Source organism: Xyrauchen texanus, chromosome 42 (genome assembly GCF_025860055.1).
Source record: "Xyrauchen texanus isolate HMW12.3.18 chromosome 42, RBS_HiC_50CHRs, whole genome shotgun sequence".
NCBI lineage: Eukaryota > Metazoa > Chordata > Actinopteri > Cypriniformes > Catostomidae > Xyrauchen > Xyrauchen texanus.
In genome coordinates this window covers 29776714-29789198 of record NC_068317.1, presented here as the reverse complement: position 1 = coordinate 29789198, position 12485 = coordinate 29776714, and the positions used below count along the sequence as shown (strand labels likewise).

General features: G+C 38.4%; 1 protein-coding gene across 1 annotated transcript in view; it reads right to left on the bottom strand.

The window, feature by feature from the left end:
- Window positions 1-235: 235 nt before the first annotated feature.
- LOC127634901 (progranulin-like) overlaps window positions 236-12485 on the bottom strand; it is a 14166-nt gene continuing 1916 nt past the window's right edge. Inside the window, exons 4-10 of the mRNA XM_052114651.1 lie at window positions 12158-12280; window positions 11968-12066; window positions 8987-9223; window positions 7809-8087; window positions 6210-6458; window positions 5772-6008; window positions 236-1557 (exon numbers count right to left, since the gene is read on the bottom strand). Of these exons, the coding sequence (XP_051970611.1) occupies window positions 1444-1557; window positions 5772-6008; window positions 6210-6458; window positions 7809-8087; window positions 8987-9223; window positions 11968-12066; window positions 12158-12280 (1338 nt within the window). The 3' untranslated portion in view covers window positions 236-1443. The remainder of the gene's footprint in view (window positions 1558-5771; window positions 6009-6209; window positions 6459-7808; window positions 8088-8986; window positions 9224-11967; window positions 12067-12157; window positions 12281-12485) is intronic.

Below are 12485 nucleotides of genomic sequence, written 5' to 3'. Positions count from 1 at the left end.
ACTTTTTCTCATTTTTATTCTGTTTGGTGTGTTTTTATTGGATAAACTGGTGAGATATCCTCTCACAATCCTTGTAGAAACACTTCCTAGATATTCCATTCATCTTTGCAATTTTGGATCACGAACCCTGGCAACACCTCAGCAATAAGTGGCCAATCGCAGGTGCAATAGCAACCAGAGTTGATCAAAACAGTCATACGGGAAATGAATGAGTCAGTGTGACTTTTCTTTTAAGTATTTAATTTAAAAGTTTTGCTGGTATAATTATCAATGTGACCTCATTGTTCCACAAGTCAACATTTAGATGTACTTAATCCTTCAGTAAATTAAAAACTTGATACAAATCAGACAACAAAATAATGAGAAAACAAAACAAAAAGAAACACAAAAGCAAAGCAAGCAGTTGTAGTACATATTGAGAATGACACGTGCAATTTTAAACACTTAAACACTTTTTTTAGATATTGATAAATCTTTAAAAATGCATTTGCGCGCTTCTTACTTCTCTAATTGCAAATGGTAAAGCAGGTAATTTTACTTAATTAAAATGATAAATTTAACAAGAGGCTTTAACCAAGAATGACAGAACTGAAATGGTTAACCACTTCCAATTTTGTAATGGCTAAAATGCAGTAGTTGTCTTTTTTTAAACAAAATCTTTTTCACAATCAGATTTTAAAACCACCAAGGCTCTGACCTTGGTTTCTGACATTTCCTATTAGCTTAAAAAAAAAAGCATTGGCTTGCAGCGTTAGGTTTGATTCACTGGTTACACATTCAGTTTTGAATTTTAGTCGATTATCTCTCTTATTGTGATATGTGGTTTTAAAGTCTTGCCAGAATTTAGTATGGCATGGTAATTTAAAAGGCATTCAGCAATATATTCTAATATATTAAATCAACATCCTACTAAAACGGCATGATTAACCTCAAATACCATTTACCTGATTTACATTTCATTCTACTGAGCTACTTCGAACAACAATCTGAACAACGTTTCTTGGCGATTTTTGAGAATGTCAGCCTCAAATAATCAATTCTATTTCTGCTTTGAATGATTCTGTAGTCAGTACTCTGGATTTCTCAAGCAAATTTAGTAAACTTGCAGAACTAAAGGTGGGCGGAGTCTTTACAGTGAATTGTAAACATTAAAAATGTGCTGTACTTTTGTTGTCAGTTTCATTTCAACAGAATTGGTTTCAATCAGATACAAAAAAAGTGTATTGTGTTATTGTATTATTATGTGAAATTATGCTTTAAAATAAGTTTCTATACATTTATATTTCAGTAAAAACAAAATATACAAAAACTAGATGCATAGTCACTTATCCCGAAACATGTCTGGGTTTGTGCACGTATGCATTATGTATGTATATGTGGTTCGGTGTCAGTCAATGGTGGATGGACATGACTGTTTTTGTGTTTTCAGCTTTAATTTTTCACTTATAGAGAATTCTCCCACCAAGTGAGTGAGGATTCTTTAGTGCAACCTTTCACTTTTGGGTCACATTTGTATCCCATTGGGCAACAGTGCTTCATATCATTGCAGCATACCGCCTACAAAAAAAACAAAAGTTATTTTAATGTTTGCATAATTAAAACATTTTTAAATATATTTACTACATTACTCTTTGTAATATTACCCTGGCATAAATAATAATCATCATCATCATCAACTATTCACCACTACTCTGATGGGATTTCAAATGCATTTGCTGAGCGTCAATACATTTGGCCTTTCTTTTGTGAATTTTTGCCTTTTTTGGAAAGTCATAGAAATGTAATTATGGACTTTTTCTTTAGTTGTTTGAGCAAATGAGAATGCAAAATAATATATGCGGTGATCTCCCATTCACCGCTATAGTCATGTTTCAAACCCAGAGAACATAAAAAGGGTCCATTTTGACTCGTTCCTCTGTTTTTTAAATGAACAAAAATCCCATTTACAGTAATGAACTTATAATGGAAGTCTATGGGGCAAGAGATTCCAGATGTTTTAAAAGCAACTATATGCTGCTCATATTTTGTTACATCAATTACACAAAATTATTTTGTACAAAATTGTGTACAAAAACTCTTACACACACACACACACACACACACACACACACACCAGTTCCGTTGGCCATTATGGCTGGGCAAAGTTGCAGAGGGGGGCGTGTAAGGGGGGGGGGCTCTGTGGTGCCACCTTTTTCACCTACAGTCACTAAAATTGGTGTGTGTGTGTGTGTATATATATATATACATACAGTGAGGAAAATAAGTATTTGAACACCCTGCTATATTGCAAGTTCTCCCACTTAGAAATCATGGAGGGGTCTGAAATTGTCATCGTAGGTGCATGTCCACTGTGAGAGACATAATCTAAAAAAAAAAATCCAGAAATCACAATGTATGATTTTTTAACTATTTATTTGTATGATACAGCTGCAAATAAGTGAACACCTGAGAAAATCAATGTTAATATTTGGTACAGTAGTCTTTGTTTGCAATTACAGAGGTCAAACGTTTCCTGTAGTTTTTCACCAGGTTTGCACACACTGCAGGAGGGATTTTGGCCCACTCCTCCACACAGATCTTCTCTAGATCAGTCAGGTTTCTGGGCTGTCGCTGAGAAACACGGAGTTTGAGCTCCCTCCAAAGATTCTCTATTGGGTTTAGGTCTGGAGACTGGCTAGGCCACGCCAGAACCTTGATATGCTTCTTACAGAGCCACTCCTTGGTTATCCTGGCTGTGTGCTTCGGTCATTGTCATGTTGGAAGACCCAGCCTCGACCAATCTTCAATGCTCTAACTGAGGGAAGGAGGTTGTTCCCCAAAATCTCGCAATACATGGCCCCGGTCATCCTCTCCTTAATACAGTGCAGTAGCCCTGTCCCATGTGCAGAAAAACACCCCTAAAGCATGATGCTACCACCCCCATGCTTCACAGTAGGGATGGTGTTCTTGGGATGGTACTCATCATTCTTCTTCCTCCAAACACGGTTAGTGGAATTATGACCAAAAAGTTCTATTTTGGTCTCATCTGACCACATGACTTTCTCCCATGACTCCTCTGGATCATCCAAACGGTCATTGGCAAACTTAAGACGGGCCTTGACATGTGCTGGTTTAAGCAGGGGAACCTTCCGTGCCATGCATGATTTCAAACCATGACGTCTTAGTGTATTACCAACAGTAACCTTGGAAGCGGTGGTCCCAGCTCTTTTCAGGTCATTGACCAGCTCCTCCCCTGTAGTTCTGGGCTGATTTCTCACCTTTCTTATGATCATTGAGACCCCACGAGGTGAGATCTTGCATGGAGCCCCAGTCCGAGGGAGATTGACAGTCATGTTTAGCTTCTTCCATTTTCTAATGATTGCTCCAACAGTGGACCTTTTTTCACCAAGCTGCTTGGCAATTTCCCGTAGCCCTTTCCAGCCTTGTGGAGGTGTACAATTTTGTCTCTAGTGTCTTTGGACAGCTCTTTGGTCTTGGCCATGTTAGTAGTTGGATTCTTACTGATTGTATGGGGTGGACAGGTGTCTTTATGCAGCTAACTGACCTCAAACAGGTGCATCTAATTTAGGATAATAAATGGAGTGGAGGTGGACATTTTAAAGCAGACTAACAGGTCTTTGAGGGTCAGAATTCTAGCTGATAGACAGGTGTTCAAATACTTATTTGCAGCTGTATCATACAAATAAATAGTTAAAAAATCATACATTGTGATTTCTGGATTTGTTTTTTACATTATGTCTCTCACAGTGGACATGCACCTACGATAACAATTTCAGACCCCTCCATGATTTCCAAGTGGGAGAACTTGCAAAATAGCAGGGTGTTCAAATACTTATTTTCCTCACTGTATATATATATATATATATTAGTTCTCATCAATCCGAACAACTTTAATACAGTCATTAGACCCACCCAACCGGAAGTCGGCAATTTTAGATTTTCAGAAAATTGCAGGCTCTGAACTTTTAAATACTAGGGGAAATAATAGGGGATTCATGTGACTGGCGCAATGCCAAAGCACAAAATTTATGTCGAAAAATGGGAAGTGCCTTATATATTCTGTGTGCATTGTATGATTTTGATGAAAATTCAGCTGTATGTTTGGTAATGGGGGCTGATCACATTGATGCGGCTATTATGGGTTACGGTCATTGCGCCACCAAGTGGAAGCAGGAAGTATGGCACTTTTAAAAGACTTTGAAATGGCCATCTTGTGTTTACATGAATTGCTTCAAAATAATGTCAATGTAATATCACTTCTTATGTAAAACTGTAAAGGAACATTTTATCTCTTAAATACAGTTACTATGACAACACATTAATTGCTATTATTCCTTTCTTACATTTGTGTCTTTTTGAGGCAATCGGCATGCTTAAAATTTCATGACATTTTCCACACACATCATAGTCGGCCATTAGAACTGGGCACAATTTAACACATGGGATTGTGGGGGACTCTGTAGCACCCCCATTTTCACCTAGAGTGACTAGAATTGGTACATATATTTGTCATCAAGCCAAACAGCTTTAGAGTAAGTAGGCCATTTTAGATTTTTTGGGACATTGCAGTCTCTGAACTTTAAAATACTCCTCCTAGGCTCCTTGAGCTGTATGTTAAGTCTTGGGGGGCTGATCACATGGATGTGGCTTTTGTGGGTCATGGTTATATCGCAATCACCTGGCAGCAGGAAGTGTGGCACTTAAAAAAGGACTTTAAAATAGTCCTTTTACATTTACTCAAATTGCTTTAAAATTGTTAACAATAATGTCAAGACTCAGCTAATGTAAATTGTAAAGGGATTCTTGATATCTTGAAGTGTTGTCATGGCAACATATCAAATTACATGTTGTTGTTGTTGTGTATTCGGGTGTATTTGACAAACTCATCCATATGATCAATAACGATTAATACATGAAGGTAGGCAATAATAATAATTCCATAAATTTATATAGCACTTTTCTAGGCACTCAAAGCACTTTACATAGTATGGGGGAGTCTCCTCGTCCACCACCAGTGTGCAGCATCCACCTGGATGAAGCGACGGCAGCTATAGTGCCAGTACCCTCACCACACACCAGCTATTGGTGGAGAGGAGAGAGGAGAGTTATAGAGCCAGTTAATGGATTGGGATTTTTAGGAGGCCATGACAGACAAGGGTCAATCGGAGGAATTTGGCTAGCACACCAGGGTTACACCCCTACTCTTTACGAGGAGTGTCCTGGGTTTTTAATGACCACAGATATAGTCATTAACATCTAATCTCTAAGACGGTATCTTTTTACAGTATAGTGTCCCTGTCACTATACTGGGGCATTAGAACTTACACAGACCACAGGGTGAGCACCCCCTGCTGGCCTCCCTAATACCTCTTCCAGCAGCAAACTTAGTTTTCCCCAGGTACTGGCCGGGCTCAACCCTGCTTAGCTATAGTGGGCAACCAGGCAAGAGCTGCCGATATGCGATATGGCTGGTCACGGTCATAGAGCCTCCATCAAAGTTGTTAAACATTATGTCTGAGCAAAAGATAAGACATGGTGTCTTGTTTATTGGACCAAATGCATACGTCCATCATGCATTGTTCATTGTTTCGGCATTCCGAAAGCCACCGGGTGGATATGGACCCATGACGCTTGGACACATCATCGCTGCTTGCAGCTATATTTACTGTATTGGACTTGTATTGATCCAGGAAAATTCCTTTGAACTTAAACAACCCACTACAGATTTAAGACGCTCATGGCATTGTTGATTTAGATGTCAGGTGCAATACCTCTTTATATGGACAGCAGGCCCATGTGGAGTCTGATATTCTACAGCAGGTCTGTGCAATAGAGCAGCGTGTTGATGCGTCACACACCACCACCTCTTCTGACTGCATGTTGGAGTGTCTTTGTATATGTATTAGAGGGATAGTGTGCACATCTGCGGGTTTAATGCAGGTTCCAAACTCAAGGTTGCAGGTGTAGCCCTGCGGACAGCAGTGCTCATGATCGTTACAACACACAGCCTGCAGAGAGAGAAATTTCAACCAATCAGTGAAGAGTACACACTTGCCCACTCAGAGGCTGAAAACGAATGCAAAACACAAATACAAAAGGCCTTTACATTACTCAAAATAAGTCAGAGAGGAAAAAACACACACACGCCAACACTTTTACAGGTTTTGTGTGTGTAAAATTAGCTATAGAATCAAGGCAATCACAGGAACCTCAACAAGAGGGCAGCATCCCCACTCCCCTGTGGGTAATTTACAGCAGGTAGATCCAGTCGCACAACTTTTCGTAGAATCACACTTCACTTCTCTGACATCAGACGACACCCCTGACCTCTCAGTGATCCTTGCCTCCTGTTTCCTGTACCAGGGGATCTCATGGGAGGCTCTAGTGCACGATGTTTTCTTCTCAGTACACATGTATCCACTCGGACAACAGTGGCCACTGTCCTCACAGCACACCGCCTTTAAATAAAAGACACCAATTCTTATTTAATTCTAGAAGTGAATTCTATGGCTCTGTTCCAAACTCTAGTGAGAGGTCTATCTAGACAAAAATTTTAGGCATCATAGATATTGTCCCAATGTAAAGAGTTGGCAGCAAAATTATGCACTTTTAAAGATCATTTGTTTTTGACTAATTCTAAGGCATCATCGCATGCATCCAAGGAAATTGCAGAATACACTACGTCTAGCACAGTGATCATTTTCATCCAAGATGGCGGACGGAATCAAGGAAAATAACAATAATAAACAAACTTCTATTTTATTCAGTACTGACAATTATTGATAGAAAACTCTAACTGCAAATTCAGTTTCACTGAATGTGTGTTCTGCTGTGGATTACTTGCACTTTTTAGCGTATCTAGTCATTAGCTGCATGAGTAACATGATAGCATTACATTCTATTGGAATCAACTATATCGAGTTATTACTGTAGCTTAGTAACATGCTAACATCAAACTCTATTGGAGTAATACTATATTGAAACAAAAAGTGGCACATTTTTTAAGAATTAACTCATACTAACAGAGTCATAAGCTTAACATAGTGTCAACAAGTCATTTTGAACCAACTATTGAGCTTGGTAACATTAACGTCAAACTCTATTGAAAGAAAACTGCACTGAGTCATTAGATTAGTAACAAGTTAGCATCAAATTCTGTTGGAATCCACTATATTGAATTATCTTAGTACCATGCTAAAATCAATCTCAGTTGGAATCGACTATTTTGAGTCATTAGCTTAGTAACATGCTAGCGTCAAACTCTTGGAATGAAATGTATTGTGCAATTAGCTTAGTAACATGCTAGCATCAAATTCTATTGGAATCAATATTATTGAGCCATTCGCTTAGTAGCATGTTAGTGTCAAACTTTTTTGTAATGAAATGTATTAAGTCTTTAGCTTAGCAACATGCTAGTGTCAAACTCTATAAGAATTAAATGTATTGAGTCATTAGCCTACTAAAGTCCTATTTGGATGGGATTAGTGTCCTGGACATTTGTCAGTTATGTCATTATTACTTGATAACTGGGGATGTCTGTAATGTTTACCGTCGTTTTGCATGGGATAAGCAATGTCAGAATAAATCGAAGAGTGTGTCTCAGCATTTACACACTGCTACTAACAGTGCAGATTCACTTGTCTTTAACCAGCATGTCAATACGCACGGGATAAGAATAACCAGGGGTTGATAGTAAACAGCAAGGCAGCTCACTAGGGTTTGGATACATGTAGATGATTTGCAGATGAAAAGTTGAGTCTGCATTTCTCCGTTCTGGGTTTCTATGAATGAATATTTTCATGTCTAACCTTTGGCAGGGGACAGCAGCCCCACTTGCCGAGTTTGTTCATATAGCAGCAGGTATCATCTCTGTGACAGCTGGTGTGATCGTCACACATGTGCCTATGCTCTGGACCAGCCATCACTGGAGCTACAGCATTTAGTTCAGGCTGTTGTGTCACGCTCAGCAGAGTTTGCTTCTTCATCCAGGGTGTGCTGGGAAAGCCAGGACGAACACATGTTTTGTGAGTCAAGTCGCACTTGTAGTTCTGTGGACAGCAGTGCTCCTGATCATCACAGCAGACAGCCTGAAGGCAGAGAATACATACATGTATAACATGAATCAGCTTTTACAATATATGCAGCGTCATTTAAAAAAAGTTTGTTGAGGAGGACATCATGGAAGATTGTCAACACTCAGGCAGATGACAAATCAGTAGGTAAGGTCTTTTTTGTAACAACATTTTTAAGTTTGTGTTGAGCATCAAAATATAAAAATAACAATAAAAAAAGTGTACTTTTGAACAACTCGTCAAGACAGGTTATGAAGTTATCAGTTTTTAGTTTTAAGATGGTAACCCAAATACCATTCATGAATCATCCGATGCATAATTAGTTAAAAAAAAGGGAAGGGTCTGCTCAAAATAGCAAACACTAATCTGATTGGCTGGCTACAAGCAATTTCCAGGAGTCTTGGTACAAAGATTTTTAGCAGCCCGCTTGGTAAATAAAGTCATTTTTGCAAATTTCGAGGCTTCTACTATGATTTTGAGTGGTTCATGGCATTGAATCTTTAAAAGGTATTCAGAATTTAGTTCTAGGTGTGTAATAGTAAGTAAACTAGGTATCCTCGAGCACAACTTTCAACATGTTTTCAGATTTACGCCTGAGAAATAATTGATACTCATTACTTACTGACGGACAAAAATTCTCCAGTCCAACAAGTTACCACTTCATTACCCTGTCTACTATTGCGGTATCCTCGATTACATGAAATAAACTGTAGTTGCACATTTTACATGTCATTCATAAGGCTTCTTCCTATCCAAGTGGGTGGCACTTGGTCAAAATAAGTTGTAAAGTGGACCAGTCTTTATTCTGAGAGTCAAAAGTCATCTCTGTGAGACGAGTACAAGTGCAATCCTGTGTGCCCATTTGCATTCTTGGGATGAACAGAAGTTGTTGGCAAATGTACACCAGTATGTACCTGTGGCAGAGGGCAGCATGCTCCTGTGTTTTGTTTGCAACAGGTTGCCCATGTTGGGCAGAGTGATGCGTCATTGCAGTTTTGATTCTGTGATGGCAGGATCGCTGCAGAGCTTTTCCTCAACAAAGGCACAGAAAAACGGGGACCATGATCGCTGGCACTGTCGCAAGTACTGGCAGCCAGATTACACACAGTATCATGGGGGCAGCAGTGGAGACGGTCTTCACAACAAACAGCCTAGAAATAAAATATAACAATTAACAATATCCCAAAACAACTCATTGATCTTGACTTCATGCATTTCATGAGGAGGGGGGTCAGTGTACAATAAGTAAAGTTTAAGGGGTATTTTTGCATCTGTCTGTGCTGTTTTCCTATGCAAACATGATAGAAGTAGACATAGATTGACATCTTTAACCATTAGTTCACCCTTTATGTTCAAAGTTTGGTGGAAGCTTTTATTTTGGAGTGAAGACCTTTCCATTTCTGTGTTTTTGACGGTAGCTTCTCGCTCCTGGAAAAGGTCGCTACTCGCTACATGACCCAATGTGGTTATTAAACCGCAAAAGGCTGCTATTTAATTACGCAAATGTAGTCTGTATGTGCCTCATGCTTCAAAGTGAATTAGCGCTCTGCTCGCTCTCATCTGCTACAAACAGAGAGGGAAATGCTTCTGCTGGTGTTTTCCGTGTATTAAGGAGCTCTAAAAGTTAAGAGCAGCCGCTGTCTGCTCCACACATTCACAAGAACTCACATATATTTATCGCATTGAATCACAGCCATCACAGTTAATAATAGCATAACATTATTTTAATTTGAGTTCTGAATGTTTAAGGAACCATTCGGACGTCAGATGGTGTTGGTTTTTGGTATCGGACCAATTTGGGTTCATATTTTTGTCATGTTCGGTCTGAACGTCCCCTAAATATCTGACTTTCAAAAACTCATATTGATCCAACTACTATTTTGTATTGCATTTCCATCAAAGTTTTGAATTTAATTTATGTGAAAATTTGTAAATAAAGCAGTTTTTTCATTCAGTGTTAAAAAAAAATTAGAATAATAAATCATCACATCCGTGATGAAAACAGAAATTAAAAAGGAAGTTGTAGCCACTAGGGAAGCCACTTTAAAAAAAATTAAAAATAAAAATTATTATGTTTATTTATTCTTAAATTGTCATAATCCCACACGTCATCATAATTTATGCGCATGTCTTTTTAAGGAATCTTTTTTTTTTAAAACAATTACTATTGACAGTGCAGTCTCAGCCAACACACATGGACCGTTGTTTGATGTTTACACCACACAAAACTGGAAAGCACTTTCTTAATTTGGCAAACTCTAATCTGATTGTCTGACTTCTTGCAACTTCAGGGAGTACGATTGAAAACAAAGTGTTTACAAGGTACAAGGTTGATACAACGAGCGCTTTTGAGAAAGAACCAATCACTGGATTTGCCACTTGGATTTTGCTAGTTTTTTTTGCCAGGTCAGTAGCATCAAACCTTTATTGAAAAATGAAAGATTTAACAGAAAGATTTTTGTTTTAGGCACTTAGTAGTAATTTAAAGTAATATTCCGGGTTTAATTCAAGTTAAGCTCAATCGACAGCATTTTATTTAGACTCGTCCCTCCTTTTCTAAAAAATAAATAACTAAAATCAAGGTTACAGTGGCACTTAAAACAGAAGTACACAGGGTCAATTTTCTAAGAGAGAAATGTGACGGTTATAATTTTATAAATGCACTTACATTTATTCTTCTATTAAAACTTGTGTATTACTTGAGCTGTAAAGTTTTTTAAATTGTCGTTATAAGGTTAAAGGTTTACCATGTTACCTTAACATGGCAACAAAGTTGTAAAATTGCATATAACTTCACACAGAAATGGTTAGGAAACGGATTTAGTGCACTAAAATTATGTCAACATGCATATTGTTTACGCCTTGTGGCCAGGGCTGGACTGGTAATCTGGGAGCATACCGGGCATTTTCCTGGTGGGCCGACACACTTTAGGGCCGATCAGAGGATTGACCGCAAACTGGCCAATGGGCCGCGATAATCTAAAATGAGCCGCCACGTTATGTAGAACGGACCACAAAACGGCGCAGCGATATGCAGAAAAGGACAGCGCCTGTTGCCATGTAAAATCCCGGGCCGATGCTCTTCCCAGTCCAGCCCTGCTTGTGGCTATAATTTTGAAACAGTGAGCATTTTATCATTTATAGCTTTGCCCCCTTCACTTCCATTCCACAACTTGTATTTAACGTGGACTATACCTTTACCCAGAACTATATTTATATCTATTCTAATGCCATAATAAAAGCTAAAGCCATATTTATTACTAGATTCAGTCCATATATATATATGTATGGACTATGTATAGCCGAATCACCACACAAACAACCCAGGGCGTGAATGAGTTTTCAAAAAACAGTCCGACTGTCATATTTGTCTATAGTTTATAAATCAACTACTGTTTGGTTAACAGCTATGTTGGAATGAAAAAAATCTCTTATTTTGTATTTTATTTTGTAAAAGTATTGGTATAAAACTTTTACAATTTGGTTGGAGTGAAGCAGAGATGACAGCAGATGAGCAGAGAATGTACTGTATGTGACAGGGATTCGTTCACTAAAATATTTCCCAGGACAGATAATTATTTTTCAGAAAAATTAAGTATTTTTCTATTTTTTAATGACTTTTCCATGACTGGAAATCTGCATTGAAGAATTCCAGGTTTTCCAGGACACGTGGGAACCCTGAATAAATGTTTTCCTCAGCATTCTATTATCTGGTCCACTATGCATTTTAGATAAACCCGCCTCTAAACAGTGCATAAAACAAAACAAACTGTGCTAACCACATGTTACACAGTCACTTCCTGTCTAACTGGGTGGCATGCCATGAGCTTAGCTAAACCTACATACAGTGTAAAAGCATTCCAACACAAAAAAAATTAACAAACAAGTGTTTTACATTTTTCAAAGGACAGCAGCCCCAGCTCCCATCAGGCATCTGACAGCAGGTGGTGTCGTCGGGACACTCAGACACTTGATCCGGACAAACCACAGCTTGCTGGAAACAAAAGGAGAAAAATAACTATTTCAACACAGATTATTTGGGAATGGCTTATCCTGATTTGCTGGTGTTTGGGTGTGTATGTTACCTGCTTTATGGCAACTCTTTCCACCCAGTCTAAAACATGTGTTTTGTTCACACACTTCGAATGTTCCAAGTCACACAAAGTGCCTTCAAAACAGCAATGCAAGTGATCCGAACAGCATTCTGCCTGCAAACGTTCACACAAACAAAGAGCCAATACATTCAATGTGCACATATTGTTTACTGGTCTACATCTAATATAATTTATTACTCACCCTCATGTTGTTAAAGAAAGTATTACTTTCTTCCGTAAAACACACACAAAAAAAAAAAAGAGATGTTTGGCAGAATGTTAGCCTCAGACACCATTGACCCAATAAAACTGAATGGTG